General features: G+C 41.8%; 1 protein-coding gene across 1 annotated transcript in view; it reads left to right on the top strand.

Moving 5' to 3' along the window:
- LOC138671659 (autism susceptibility gene 2 protein homolog) overlaps positions 1–16,891 on the top strand; it is a 1,859,492-nt gene that overhangs the window by 1,409,400 nt on the left and 433,201 nt on the right. The window contains exon 4 of the mRNA XM_069759830.1: positions 5,177–5,212. Within this exon, the coding sequence (XP_069615931.1) occupies positions 5,177–5,212 (36 nt within the window). The remainder of the gene's footprint in view (positions 1–5,176; positions 5,213–16,891) is intronic.

Raw genomic sequence — 16,891 nt, 5'->3', positions numbered from 1 at the left:
CGGGATCAGCTCTCTGAGCTCTGCTACACGCTACATCTGAAAACTCTGATTGGGTCACCGCTGCTGCCCCCAGTAATCTAAGTAATGTACTCCTGGAACTGCGGTCTCTTTTCCTTTGCTGCTCTCAGATGGGGGAGCAAAATCATGGTGATAGATATCCTTTAGGAGCTTCTATAAGTGGATTGCTTACAGGGGTTTTCCCACAAATTAAGTATATTTTAATTAATAGATTTTGGAATAAAAATACGTTCCACAAAATCATGTGTTAAAAAAATGGTCCTGTGAGCCACTCCTCTTATAATCTACAAATATTCAAGACAACATTCCGTTTCTTCAGAATGGACCTGGCTGCAACCACTCGCCAAACTCGCCTCCATGGTCTCCAGAGGGATCTCAAAAATATATGACCATTAATCAAATTGCTCCTATAAGCCAACTTTAATTTATTCATGGGAAAAAGAACTTAATATCAACTTATTGATCGCAAAATAAAGTCTTGTCTAGCTTTCTCCCACGGCTTCTCCAGATGCATACTATTACAAAAGGGTTGATTGTGACTTGTAGGATCTCTAATTCCAATAGGTGGCGCTATAGAGTTAAATCCTCTTTTTCTCAGAAGAGGCAATTTGCATATTATATTTCCCAGAGGAGCATTGCACGGCGAATAAGCCTCCTTACCTTGACAAGCCAGAGATGGTATGTCACTCTCCATAAGGAGAAACTTTACCCCTTAGATCCCTACTCTTACAAGAGAATTCCTTTAAAATACTGTCCCGTTGGTACAGAACTTTTGAACTTTCATAACACTTACAATGTCATATAAAAGTTTGGGCACCCCTGGCCAAATTTACTGTTATTGTGAACAGTTAAACAATTTGAAGATTAAATAATCTCTAAAAGCCCTAAAATTAAAGATGACACATTTCCTTTGTATTTTAGGCAAATATATATATATATATATATATACATATACATATACATATATATATATATATATATGTATATGTATATATATATATATATATATATATATATATATATATATATATATATACACTTTCTGAAGGTCTATTGCAATCTTATTTGAATGTTTAATAAATACAGTACATAGGAAGGGCACATTTATAAGATTATCCCAGCACAGGAACATTTTTTTGTAACACATCCAATAATGGAACTTATTATTATTCAACATTCTAGTGATTAAAATGTATTTTAGTCATGGGAAATCCCTTTTAAATCTTGGTTCATAAAGGGATTTTCTAGCTAGGTAAAATGTGCTGTATATGTGTTTAAAATTGATATCAATAAAACTTATTAGAGTATTTTATTGTGAAAACTGTGCTGATGTGATGTTACAATTTCCATTCCTAGGCAGCCTACTTCTGGATGTGATTCAACACAGGACAGAGCTTGTTCTCCTTTCCATGTCAGAGAGAAGAAGCTCTTTCCTGTATTGAAGTAAATATGAAAATTAAGCTGTTGGGTTTAATGCTGCCTGTGGGACATTGATATAGCTTTGACAATCAAAGTATGTGATATGAATCAGTTGGGTTTACATTATTTTATTTCAAGCTGGACAATCACGTTAACATCAGATCGAATTCTACAACCAGATGAAAATGTAAAAAATTCTGTAAGGCTCAATAGTATTTGTACACCTCACATAGACCCTGGGCATATGACTGAGAATAATGTATAAAATGGCCAAAAATGAAGGTTTATTTAAATATAACTTTTATACTTTATAAAAAGGTTTGTTCTCTTCGAAGATAAGAAAATCTGCATTACCCCGGCCACTGAAGGGTGGCTCTTTGCTGCTGCCCCTGATCTTTGTTGAGATGGCTGAAGTGGAGACATTATGACTACAGCACTTGACCGCTGCAGCCACTTACTGGACTTAACACTTTAGTCCAGTATTTATGGCCTGCTTGATCTCTGATCACGTTAATTGGCTATGGTGGTTACATGTTATTGTTTAGAAACACACGGAACTCTTAGATCCTGTTGTTAATGGTGCTCAGGTCAGGTTTCCAGCCCGTCAAGTAATAATCACAAAAAACTTGGCACTCGTTGTTTCGAAAAAAGGTTGAATATTCCTTTTATTGTGCATCCAGCTCAAAGATTAGTATTATGAATAGTGTTGAGCATTCCGATACCGCAAGTATCGGGTATCGGCCGATACTTGCGGTATCGGAATTCCGATACCGAGATCCGATACTTTTGTGATATCGGGTATCGGTATCGGATCAATAGGGATGTGTAAAATAAAGAATTAAAATAAAAAATATTGATATGCTCACCTCTCCGGCGGCCCCTGGACATCATGCTGCTAACTGGGAGGCTTCCTTGTTTAAAATGCGCGCCTTTAGGACCTGGGAATGACGTCCCGGGTTCTGATTGGTCGCGTGCCGCCCATGTGACCGGCACGCGACCAATCAGAAGCCGTGACGTCATTCGCAGGTCCTCAATTCCTAGAATTAGGAGTTTTTGTGAATGAGAATGACGTCGCGGCTTCTGATTGGTCGCGTGCCGGTCACATGGGCGGCACGCGACCAATCAGAACCCGGGACGTCATTCCCAGGTCCTAAAGGCGCGCATTTTAAACAAAGAAGCCTCCCGGTTAGCAGCATGATGTCCAGGGGCCGCCGGAGAGGTGAGAATATCAATATTTTTTATTTTAATTCTTTATTTTACACATCCCTATGGATCCCAGGGCCTGAAGGAGAGTTTCCTCTCCTTCAGACCCTGGGAACCATGAGAATACCTTCCGATACTTGATGTCCCATTGACTTGTATTGGTATCGGATATCGGTATCGGCGATATCCGATATTTTTCGGGTATCGGCCGATACTATCCGATACCGATACTTTCAAGTATCGGACGGTATCGCTCAACACTAATTATGAACGTTTTCAGTCCATTATTTGACCTTCATCAGAATAATCTTTAACCAGAACTGGATTTGAGAGCACGATATATATGGGCAAAATGAAGCCTTCGTGTTGGTGCAGTCCAGGATTAGTATATGCTGGAGGATCCTTGATACTGTGACTGAATAAAGGGGCATCAGAGGAAGCAACTAATTGCAATATGAAGTGCGCTGAGGATCCAGGTCCGGGGTGCAAATGTACCGTCTAGCACGAACGGTTACATGCTATTGTCATGATGTCACTTCTTCAGCCAAGTCAGCAAAGACTAGCTGCAGAGGCAGAGAGTCAGTGCTGGAGCAGCGCAGGGTAAGTAAAATTGATTTTTTGATTTTCACACAGATCAAGCCTTTAAAAGAAAAGAAGTGATATCTTTACAACTGTTAAAACTCTTCGTTTTGGTAGAATCAAATTCTCTTTGAATTTAAGGAGCCAAGGCTTTAGAAATAGAACCAAACTGTAGCAGGTGTAAGGGGATGCATTATGTCCTTGCATTTATTTTGTCCGCCCCGCTACCATATTTTATAATGTACAATGTTGTGTTTTACCTTTGGCTACTGATATTGGGTATGTGTCATAATGTGCATATTTATTACTGCTGCTTTGTATAAGAAGATGTTCATTGTTTATCAAAGGGAAAGTGTAGTACCCTGTTTGGCCCACTGGATGGGGATATAGTGATGCCCAGAGTGTAATAGTTAAAGTAGGAGGGGCAAGCTGTGGTTAAGCCGGCATTTTTGTCAGTTGGGCCAGAGAGCCCTGATAGGGCAGTCAGCCACGTAACGTTTTAAGACAGGAGCCCAGCCATTCAGGGCCTGAGGGCCACAGAAGTCAGCACAGATTACAGCAGTGCAGAATAAACCAGCACAGATGGTAGCGAGACAGCTGACAGCAGTACAGCAACACAGGTCGCTCATCATGTGGCAGCTTGCTATGTGGACAGATGCACTTTTGTCTGTTGTGAAGCGGACAGGGGAGTATCTGAGTGTGGTGAGGCTGGACAGAGAGGATGCTGTGATGCTGGACGGGACGACCCGGGTACATGCTGAAAGAGGACAGGCAAAGCCCAGGAATAATGGCTGATGATAACTGTGTGGTACCCGAAGTGCATGCTGTAATTGATTTGAATGGACTGAGAACAGACAACAGTAAAGTTTCTTGTTTAAAGTTGGAGCTGGACTGTGTCTCTATTTTTGAACAAGTGTCTGGGAAGAAGTCTCACCCACCCAGGGGAACCATTGACAGTGTGAAGAAAGAAACAAAAGGTATGCTGACTGAGAGCCGTGGAGTGTATGTGACGGGAGACCAGGGCGTGTTAGAGCCTTTTACCTCAGCCACGACTATGGCCCTGGTGCTCCCTCACACTGGGAACAGAACTTTCCACCAATTGGGATAGATAGACTAGGAATACTACGGTATTTCCTATGCTAGAAATAACATACTCTCATAAGTTGACTTCATTTGTTTGCTAGGTAATGCCATACAAGCAACAGAATAAATGTGATGAAAAATAGTTAATATTTACATTATACAAGCGAATCAGCTTTTTACTGGAAATGTGAAATGGGCAGATATTATGATCTTATTGTCAATGTTCAAATAGTGAGAAGTTTGGTAATTCTACGGTCTGCAGCTGCCTGATGTTCTAGTTCCCTGGCTGTGCCCACACGTTCCTCACATCTTAGACTACTAATTATGTTTACAACATGCCTCATTTTCCTCTGACCCCCGGGAATCAATTGGCAAGCAGGTCACACACTGAAAAAGTCATCCAAGCCCTGTAGGATTTGCCTTTTTGAAGTTAGTCTGTTCTTTTCTCCCTCATGCCACTTTGTGGCCACAATACACAGTAACTTGGGATCAGGGCAGTGAATGTCAGCAAGTCAGGGAGGCAGTTTGATGAGTGTCTGCTTAGTCTCAGTACAGGGCGAAATGCCATCATTACCCAGCTGCCTGTCAAATAAATTGGCAATTACGGCCACGGAAGAAGCCTGGAATTCAGTACATAACACGCTGCCATCCCCAAACCGCTAAGAGATTTAAAGGAGGAGGGAAAGTCAGGAAAAGGGGAATTAAGCAATGCTTTCCTTGTTCCAGTAGCGAAGGACAAGGACCAGCATGCCGGTGCTGTGATATGGTGATGAAATTATATGGAAAGTGGTAGTAATGAGCTGTGCCGATTGGAACGTGTTAAAAACACAACACTAATTTTCCACTTAGTTTTTCTTTCTGTTTTCTATTGCAGAGCTCAGCGGCTTCCAGCTTGGGAACAGGCTACTTTGTAAGTGTCATTTTATTTTCAATATACCCTGTGAGGCCGTTGAATGGCTAATGTGGCCTAGCATAAATGTATACATATCAGACTGAATAAATGTATAAATATGCTACACAGAAATGCTAAGAATCGGTACTATTTATATGTTGTAAATCCAAAATATTCCTTAATTGTACACACACCCCCATATAAGAAATTGTTGAAATTATTTTCCAAATGAGTGGTTTTAGATTCAATGTCAATGTTTTCTCATTAAAATGTGTAAGCACATAGGGCAGGACTTCAGATAGGTAAGTGTTCATTTGCAACTTTATGATAAAAAATATGGTAAGTTGAACTATGTGATTTGTTTTATTTCATCTTTGTTGATATGGTATCTAAAATATGGAATTACACTCATTGTTAAATCATGTACCAGGTATTGGTTTCCCAGTGCTTTTCAGTGATTCACATTTTCAAGCATTAATGCAAACATTTCACAATATCTGATCATAATGATTATGAATGAAGAAATCTATAATGATAAATTATTACTGACTCTCAAATAGAATTATGGGTTTCTGTAGACACTCACTTGGGCATGTCGGCATGATCTGAACCAGCAAAAAACATTAAGGCTGTGTGCACATGTTCTGGATTTTTCATGTTTTTTTCACGTTTTTTTCGCTATACAAACGCGATAAAACCGCAGAAAAAAACGCTCACATTAAGAATCCTATTAATAGAATGCAATCCGCATTTTGTATGCACATGCTGCGTATTTTTCCGGACGTGAAATGCATTCCGGAAAAAAATGCAGCATGTTCATTAATTTGCGGAATCGTGGGGATTCCGCACACATAGGGATGCATTGATCCGCATACTTTCCGCATGGGGCTATGCCCACCATGCGGGTATTAAGCGGATCATGTGTGGATGGTATCCAGGGTGGAGGAGAGGAGATTCACCTCCATGGACTGGGCACCATATCACTGTTAAAAAAAGAATTCTAATAAAAAATGGTGATATTCTCACCTTCCGATGACCCCCGGAGTCCTCCCGCATAGACAGCATCAATAGTAAAAAGTTGGTCACACTTGTCAAACACTATATTTGACAAGTGTGACCAACCACTATGTTTGACAAGTGATGCTACAGATCGCTTGGAAAATACTAGTGTTTAGCGGGAAAACGCATGCCAATTCCGCATGCAATATACCCGCGGCAGGAGTTGCAGAATTGCTGCGACAATTGTGCAATGTGTGCACTTTTACACTTCTCAGTTCATACGTAGTGATGTTGTCAAGAAACCATAAAAAGTGAGGTTGTAATAGGAAGATTTCTTTGCCTTTCTCTATATTAAATTCATATAAGTGATACTGTACCTGACTTAGTGATTAACAGTATGGACACCTTCATGGTTATTTTAGATTTTCTTAAATATGTGTATTTTGGGCTTGATATGATATTTGCAATTTGAATTAATTAATAAATGTTATTCCATTTGCCTTTTATACCTCTCTGCCTTTTGCTGGCTGCAGAATGAGTTATCTGAGAACACATAAGTGAGAAGTTCTGATGGGAGAGTTTATAAAGCATACCATATCTTTTTTAGGCCGGGATCACACATGCGAGAAACACATCCGTGTCTCGCATGTGAAATCCCTCCTCTAGCACTGGCACTCCAGAGCGGAGCGTGCGGCTGCATAGCAACACATGGAGCCGCACGCTCCGCTCTGGAGTGCCGGCGCCACAGCTTGGATTTCACATGCGAGACACGGACGTGTTTCTCGCATATGTGATCCCGGCCTTATTCTGTACTCCTCTCTGAATTTGTATGGCTGCATGAAAATTGAGCTGAACATTATGGTCATAAATCATGATAATGGATCCAAGAAGAAAAAGAACAGTTTAAAGAGTTACAATCTCCCCGGTCACAACGATCACGCTGACGGATTCTCCTTTAAATCATTCTGTAGCCAATAATGTGCATAGAAATAAGAGTGAATAAAAACTAAAAGTGGCAATTGCCTCTTCAGAGATAAATAGGACTTAAACTCTAATGAATCCTATTGGTAGTAGCAATACTAAACGTCAATATCAACCCATTAATGAGCCTTGCCATTTGAGTCTCTGTGTTTCGAGGTATTACCCCTCATCAGTGCAAAGTATGAGAACTGATTTGGATGGATGAGAGGGTAAGACTGGGATCTAAGGGGTCAGCGGTGACCTGTCATTCACAGAGCGGAGGCAGGCTGAGGGGCAGGGAAACACAGACAGGGAAAAGACCCCTGGTACAGTCCGACCCCTGTGCACCGAAATCTAATTAGTAGAAAACTTCAAATGGTGATTAAAAAATATATCTACAATATGGATTTCTTTACTAAAGGTATCAATGCAATCAATATTTCAGAGCCATTACACCCATGTCTTTACTTTACATTACAAAATTGCGCTGACAGGTTTGTTTACTCTGCTTATGATGTGACAATAAAACTCATTCAGGAAATCTAGATCTCTATGGGCTGGACCCATCAGATTTGTCATCAGTATTTTTCACTAATGAGAAAAGAAAAAAAATTCTTCACCTTTTCCTATCAGTGAGAAAATGAGATCATGCAAATGGCATTAGAATACTGTCCGATTTTGTCACTGACCCATGGACTCGCGTTACCGTATTTGATCCGACACTCGGATCAATATCGGAATTGTCTCTGCTATTATCCATGGACCACTCGGTCCAAGGAAAATATCTGATACTAGATGGTGGCCCGATTCTAACACATTGGGTATCCTAGAATATGCATGTCCACATAGTATATTGCCCAGTCACGTAATATATTGCACAGCCCACGTAGTATATTGCCCAGTCACGTAGTATATTGCCCAGTCACGTAGTAGATTGCCCAGTCATGTAGTATATTGCCCAGCCACATAGTATATTGCCCAGTCACGTAGTATTATGCCCAGCCATGTAAAATATTGCCCAGTTACATAGTATATTGCCCAGTGACGTAGTATATTGCCCAGCCACGTAGTATATTGCCCAGCTACGTAGTACATTGCCCAGTCACATAGTATATTGCCCAGCCACATAGTATATTGCCCAGTCACGTAGTATATTGCCCAGTTACGTAGTATATTGCCCAGCTACGTAGTATATTGCCCAGTTAGGTAGTATATTGCCCAGTGACGTAGTATACAGCACAGAGCCACGTAGTATATTGCCCAGCCACGTAGTATATTGCCCAGTCACGTAGTGTATTGCCCAGCCACATAGTATATTGCCCAGCCACTTAGTATATTGCCCAGCCACGTAGTATATTGCCCAGTTACGTAGTATATTGCCTAGCTACGTAGTATATTGCCCAGTTACGTAGTATATTGCCCAGTTACGTAGTATATTGCCCAGTGATGTAGTATACAGCACAGAGCCATGTAGTATATTGCACAGCGACGTAGTAAACAGCACAGAGCAACGTAGTATATTGCTCAGCCACATAGTATATTGGCCAGTCACGCAGTATATTGCCCAGTCACGTAGTATATTGGCCAGTCACGTAGTATATTGCCCAGCTACGTAGTATATTGCCCAGCCACATATGTCACAGGTTAAAAAATAAAAAATAAACATATACTCACCTTTCGAGGGCCCCTTGTAGTTCGGTCACATGATCGTGACATCATGGCAGGTCATTCACGCGCAGGCGCACAGGCACTGTGATGACGTCGTGGTCACATGACCGTGATGTCATGGCAGGTCCTTCTCGCACAGGCACGCAGGGCCTGTGATGACGTCGCAGTCACATGACCGTGACATCATGGCAGGTCCTTCTCCCATACCATTCTTGGCACCGGAAGCTGCCGGAGGTCACCGGAGCGTCGAGAAAGGTGAGTATATAATGATTTGTTATTTTTTTTAATTATTTTTAACAGTAGATGTTTTTATTATTGATGCTGCAAAGGCAGCATCAATAGTAAAAACTTGGTCACACAGGGTTAATGGGGGCGGTAACGGAGTGAGTTACCCATGGCATAACGCGGTCTGTTACCGCTGGCATTAACCCTGTGTGAGTGGTGACTGCGGGTAGTATGGAGCGGGCACCGACTGTAGGGGAGTAGGGAGGGACTAATCGGACTGTGGCTGTCGCTGATTGGTCACGGCAGCCATGACAGTTAGCTGGCGAGACCAATCAGCGACTTGGATTCCATGACAGACAGAGGCCGTGACCAATGAATATCCGTGACAGACAGAAAGACAGAAAGACGGAAGTGACCCTTAGACAATTATATAGTAGATGTGATCTCCTCCATAGATTGTCAAAGATGTGAGTGTTTTCCGTGATAAAAACCAGACAACATTCGTACGTGAAAAAGTGACATATGAAGAGCCCTAAATAACGTTAGCGGAGTTGGTAAGCCTGTTCATCAGTAAATATTGGCTGGAGATTAAATCCAAGATTCTTGATGAACTATTCCAATCATATAACTAAAGGCAAGCAAAGATGATTTGGAAGCAGCTGCAATAATTCATATTTATATAGTATACATAGTGGTGACTAGCATTTTGCATTATTATAGGAGTGCTACATAATGATATGTATTTTGTATTCTAGACATTACTTATCAGCTATTTTATGATGTATGAACATAACATTAAATTGCATGAGTCTTTAATCTAACATTATGCTCACAAAATTCAAAGTAGTAAAACAGAGCAGGCTGTGTATGTATGCAAGAGTAATCAGTGTCATCATTTTCACATATTCCTAGTTTGGAAGCTTGGTGAACATAAGAAATGCCATCTGTTAGTCTTTTGCACCATACTGAATTGAGGTTGGTTGCTTGGAATAAATCCCAACTCCTGGAGAGTGTCAAAGTCTCTTTATTTCTACCACGTCTATGCTGTGTTGCAGAGAGAAAGATTTATAATAGGGTAATCAATGAGAAAAATGGGTGCAGCTTACATCAGCACGATTATGCCTTGGTAAGTACCTAACTGTACACATTCCTCATGTTATAGGAAAAAAGGCATATTTACCAATATCTGGTCACCATACCAACATACTGCAGAATTAGGACAGGCCCTAGTAGAGGCAGACACAGACAGAAAAGGGTTAATGTGCATGAACAGTAAATGTGCCCCTTTCAGTCCAATAGCTTATCTTACACCTGCTTTGTAGAAATGTGCCCTGTTACCTCTTGGGCCTCTGTGCTGTTAGGTTGCACCAATGGTATGTCCTCCCCTGGGCACCAGTAATAAAAGGTGGGGGTAGCATAGGTAAAAAGTAGTGTTGAACAACCACTCTCGCATCGATCCTCCATGGGGCATCGATTGAGGAGTATTACAAAGGGACATGAAAAAGGCTTGTAAAAGTGCCAGTCACTCTTATAGATATAGTGCTCTATGCCGGCTTACAGCCCATTGGTGACACTCATACGGGCTGCCTCGCACTATATTACTGCACCCCGCAAAGAAAGACACCTCAATTTAATGGAGCGCCCCAAGACACAGGGCCACGAGTTCTCGGTACCGGGCCTCTCAGTCTCTGTATTGGGGTCATCACGGTGGCAAGACCCGGTCCGTCACCCTGCTAAGGGGCGCCCATTGAAAGGTGATGGTGTGATGCGTGGTGCGAGGCGCGATGAATAACAAGGACACAGGGTTGCAGTCTCTTCACCTCTTTACTGAAGGCTTTGGGATCCGCAATCCAGAGCACTGCTAACAGGGCAGGCTGAGACCGGCCGGTCCGAAAACACATCCAGAGTCTCCTTTGCAGGTGGAAATCAGTGCCTACCAACTAGCGCCTGTGTGTTGTAGTCCTTCCCTGCTGAGCACCACGGGATAGTCCTCACAACTGTTGTGTCTGTGTTCGTTGTTCTTTCTCCCTCTCTTCGTCCCCCAGATGATATGGTTAGGACGCACCCGTATGGGCCTGGAGTTATTCTGGGACCCTAGAGACGCCCCTCTCCCACAGTTGCCTCCCTTGTCTGCTTAGGTGATTTAGGTGAGACAGCCAACCTATAATTAACTGTCCTGCCGTGTTGAAGTAATGCGTAAAGTCTCTTACTTTCTCGGTGCTCCGGCCACCGCTATGCGCCTCAGAAGGATGTTGCCTCGGTCTCACGGCACGACTCCTACTGGCTCTATCTCCTTTACACTGTGATCCCGCTTCTCACTTCTCCACAATCAACTTCGCTTCGTGTCCTTTCTTAGAATACCGCCGCAAGGTAGTGCATGCGCGGCTCTGTAACGATCGGTTCTCTTTCTAGACCGCTGTCAGGATCCCACCCCTGACAGGTCCTCTCCCGAACTCTCCCGGGCTCTTTCTGTCTAACTTCCTGTCCAACCCCCAGTTTTACCAGAGTGTGAAGAGTGGCCTACTGGATAGAACCACTCCCCCTGGTGGCCGGAGTGTGAAGTGTCATGTGTGTTTGTGATACCTGGTCAGAACTCCTTTAGTGCCATCAGACGTACCATCACTTCCCTTAGCGGCAGAGTGTCATACTGCAACGACCAGATCTCTGGGGCGCTGCACTAACACCCTACCACCTGTCCAAATCCAAAACGTTACATTACATTCAGATGAATGGCTGCCCATGTACTGTAATACAAGGACTGCCAACAGGAGCTCTCATGTTGCATTCGGCGGGCACATCAAAACACTGCGCAGGAACACATGCGCATACAACGCATGACCACGCATGTACCTACGTACACAATGTTAAAGATACATATGCAGGACGGATGCGGATCTGAAGGTAAGAAGTACACAGCCCTATGCTGCGTACACAAATGCTAGTCCTGAAGGAGAAATAAAAAAGGAGGCTTTCTGTCCCAAATTCATATTGGTCCCACTGTCAGCACAAGTCCTGAAGGTTTGTCAGAAACCACTGGTTCAATGCCAGTGCCATGGCTGCCTTCACATCATTCTTTCCAATTGTACTATTGAAGCGTTACTGCACACGCTATTGTCATGATAGTTATGTGCTGAATGAACACCAGGAGGAAAACTGCTGTCAGATGGGATGGACCATCCATTAAGCACTACAGTCATGGCCAAAAGTTTTGAGAATGACACCAAAATTATATTTTCACATGATCTGCTGCCCTCTGGTTTTTATTAGTGTTTGTCTGATGTTTATATCACATACAGAAATATAATTGCAATCATATTATGAGTACCAATAGGTTATATTGACAGTTAGAATGAGTTAATGCAGCAAGTCAATATTTGCAGTGTTGACCCTTCTTCTTCAAGACCTCTGCAATTCTCCCTGGCATGCTCTCAATCAACTTCTGGACCAAATCCTGACTGATAGCAGTCCATTCTTGCATAATCAATGCTTGCATTTTGCCAGAATGAGTTGGTTTTTGTTTGTCCACCCGTCTCTTGATGATTGACCACAAGTTCTCAATGGGATTAAGATCTGGGGAGTTTCCAGGCCATGGACCCAAAATCTCTATGTTTTGTTCCATGAGCCATTTAGTTATCACCTTTGCTTTATAGCAAGGTGTTCCATCATGCTAGAAAAGGCATTGTTGGGCGCCAAACTGCTCTTGGGCGGTTGGGAGAAGTTGCTCTTGGAGGACATTCTGGTACCATTCTTTATTCATGGCTGTGCTTTTAGGCAAGACTGTGAGTGAGCTGATTCCCTTGGCTGAGAAGCAACCCCACACATGAATGGTTTCAGGATGCTTTACAGTTGGCATGAGACAAGACTGGTGGTAGCGCTCACCTCTTCTTCTCCGAATAAGCTGTTTTCCAGATGTCCCAAACAATCGAAAAGGGGATTCTTCAGAGAAAATGACTTTGCCCCAGTTCTCAGCAGTCCACTCCCTGTACCTTTTGCAGAATATCAGTTGGTCCCTGATGTTTTTTCTGGAGAGAAGTGGCTTCTTTGCTGCCCTCCTTGAAACCAGGCCTTGCTCAAAGAGTCTCCGCCTCACAGTGCGTGCAGAAGCACTCACACCAGCCTGCTGCCATTCCTGAGCAAGCTCGGCACTGCTTGTAGTCCGATCCCGCAGCTGAAACAGTTTTAAGATACGGTCCTGGCGCTTGCTGGTCTTTCTTGGGCGCCCTGGAGCCTTTTTTACAACAATGGAAGCTCTCTCCTTGAAGTTCTTGATGATGCGATAGATTGTTGACTGAGGTGCAATCTTTGTAGCTGCGATACTCTTCCCTGTTAGACCATTTTTGTGCAGTGCAATGATGGCTGCACGTGTTTCTTTAGAGATAACCATGGTTAACTGAAGAGAAACAATGATACCAAGCACCAGCCTCCTTTTAAAGTGTCCAGTGATGTCATTCTTACTTAATCATGACTGATTGATCGCCAGCCCTGTCCTCATCAACACCCACACCTGTGTTAATGGATCAATCACTAAAACGATGTTAGCTGCTCTTTTTAAGGCAGGACTGCAATGATGTTGAAATGTGTTTTGGGGGTTAAAGTTCATTTTCTGGGCAAATATTGACTTTGCAACTACAGTAATTGCTGTTAAGCTGATCACTCTGACATTCAGGAGTATATGCAAATTACCATTAGAAAAAATGAAGCAGTAGACTTTGGAAAAATTAATATTTGTCTCATTCTCAAAACTTTTGGCCATGACTGTACACTGCTGGAGAAAAAGGTAAAAACCACCACGAGTAGGAGGTTTACAGTAAGAAGTAACTGCTCAATTTCACAACTTGTTTTGGGGACATATTAATGCAACTCGGAAACATGCAATTTTTTATAGAAAACTTATGAAGATACTTTGCAATTTCCAGTGTGAGAGGTTATAATAAAGGAATCCAGAATATTTCCTTTAAAGGATAAACGTTCTTTTTTTTGGAAGAGTACAGACCCATATTGTCCTGCCTGCTCTTATGAAATGGCTTGTTACAACAAATAATAAAAAGTTGTTCCTTCCATAAAACAGTAAAGGTTTTTTTTTAATGAAGAGATTAGAAAATCTTCTTTTTTATATTTAGTCTGGATCCGTTTTATTAGGTTTAGTCTAGGTTCTGGCTCCCTGGAACCATGATTCATCTTGCCAACTTATTTCTATTTATATGATCATTTGCCTTTGTATATGGACATGGAAAAAAAGCACCAGTCTATTTTGATAGGACTGAGGCCTCAATTCATTAAGCCAGGCGATTTTCTCTTGATGATTGGCGTGGTAGACAGATGCTCCTGATTCATGAAGAGGTGCATGCCTTTTTCATGAATCTGGAAAGTCTTATGAGTATTGCGTGCTTCTATGTGCGCCTTGCCACATATCTTACTCTAGTCACTGACTGGAATAAGATATCTGGAGAAAGGAACGCCACAGTTCATTATAAATTAGATGAGCTGTGGCGTCACACCTCTACCACTCCTCATCCCGCACCAGCTTCCCCCATTTTGAAAGAGCTGGTAAAAAACACTAAAGGTAGCATCATTTTTTTCGCAACTCCAAGAATTGTTTTAATGTGTCAAGTCCTAACTTTTTGGATGACTATATACTACCTTCGCATTTATTAGTTGTCTATTTAGTCCACATTTGTTATATGTTGAATTGTATACTATTGTTTAATTTGGATGCAGGAATGTTTCTGTATAAAATAGAAGGAATACATCATCTTCCCTATGTAAGTTTTCTGGCATCAAAAATTACAAAATTTGACTCAAGTGTTATTTGTACAACATTTTTCAAATGTTTTCTCCTATATAACTGCACCAGCACTTTTCGAAAAATTGTACAGGGCATAGCAATGAGGTAATGGACCACTACAAATTTACTGTAATGTTCATCCCCAAAAAACTGCGTACATTGTAGCTGAAATCTATGGCAGCTAGCAGCTGCTGTAGGTTTCATTTGCTGGCGCATGATCAGCCCAAAGAATGCACCAAACCTACAGGCATGCACCTCTTAATTAATTTGGGGCATCTTATTCCTGCACGCCCCTAATTAGGAATGGTGTACGAAACTCCAGTCTTAATGAATCGGGGCCATAGTCCCAGTTTCTGCTCAGCATGTCTTCATAATAGAAAGTAACAGTTATTCACAGCATGACTTAATCCCGTGTATACTTGCGATTAATGGAATTTTGGGCAGCAGTAGAATACATGCAGGCACTCAATGTAGCATACTATCGGAATGTGACATTTGGCCAGATAAATTATTAGTTTCTACAATGTTCTAAATAGACCCCATAGGATTCTCATGATGACCCTCCAAACCAGAGGAGAAGCACTATGGGAACATGGACATATTAAACAGATGTGTATGCATAAGTCTGAGGGATCTTTCTTGCTCTTTGCCTTTTAAAAGGGAACCTGTCACCAGTTTTGTGACATAGCAGCTAAAAATATCACCTTATTCAGCATCTGGCTGCATTCCCTAAATCCTTATAGAACCCCCTGACTTCCCTTGTATACTCCCAAAAAAACTTTTTTAATTTCTCCTACCTTGTATGGTAATTTTCTCAGTCCTGTCAGGTGGGTGTGGTTTCGTGCCTCTGCATCCCTCCTCCCGGCTTCTGCTCGCCGTCCTGACATGGATAAAGATGCACATAGCCAAGCAACATATCGCACCTGCTCAGAAATATCGCATTTTGCGCCATTTTTTTTCCTTTATGAAGATTTGCTGAGTATGAACTGATACTACAATTTTTATTTTTTCTTGTGAGTGCATTCAATTTTGCTTTGGAACCCAAATAGTGTCTCTTTCTGTGTCATTTTTAGTGATTTAATTGTGTGTCCTTTACTCCTTACCATTACCTCAGCAACGTATTTTATAACAGATTTTTGGGATTATCCATTTACTGATGATTTGACTGATTAGGCTGCATTTTTTAATGCATATCCAATAAATTTTGATTTTTTAGTGAGTGTTTTTATAATTTATAAGGTTGTTGAATCCCCTTATTTTGTTATTATGGATTATTAATTATACGGCTAATTTATCTCTGGAAAACAAATGTAAAGGGTTTATCTGCTTTTGATACCCCCATCCTCATTTGTCCTATTAGGATATGCAAAGGTTAGTTTGTCAATTCAGGGCTCTCCTTTATTATTATTAGTCTGATCAGAGTTTGATCAGAGTGGCATCAATTTTTTTCAGACGTGAAGGGAAAAAAAGTTCCTCCACCTTCCTAATTTTGCCAGTCTTTGAAAATCGGACAACACACTGGTATCATCAAAGTGCATTACGATTTTTTTTCATGGACCCATAGACTTTGCCGAATTTAATATGACCCTCAAACCAAAATGGGATGTGTCTCCATTTCTTTTGTACATGTGCACAATCCCATAGGAAGCCGTATGTACAAGTGCTATCCGTGAAAACCATGGATAGCACTTGGATGCGTAAATCGGTTGTGTATATGAGCCATTGGGCACTAGGATATCATCCGATTGCGGTGCAATATACGCTGATGCCGGCAGTAGAGGAGAGGGAGATTTAATTTCTCCACCTCCACTGCAGCTGTGCGCCAATCCTTTATGTATGAGAGGATCGGGGCACAGTAATATGACCCTCGGCTCCCGCTCTCATCAGATGCCATATGATAGAGGGACTCCAGCCTTAGACTGAGAGTTATTGCCAGGAATGCTGTCCTTTAGCATTTATAGCTAAACCATGCATTACATAAATAACCTATTGATTTCATTGGGTGCTGTGTAATGTGCTATTTCACTTCTAGCAATTGAAATGGTCATTCATCTGCTGCT

This window comes from Ranitomeya imitator, chromosome 3 (genome assembly GCF_032444005.1).
Source record: "Ranitomeya imitator isolate aRanImi1 chromosome 3, aRanImi1.pri, whole genome shotgun sequence".
NCBI lineage: Eukaryota > Metazoa > Chordata > Amphibia > Anura > Dendrobatidae > Ranitomeya > Ranitomeya imitator.
This window is presented reverse-complemented; position numbering and strand designations above follow the sequence as displayed.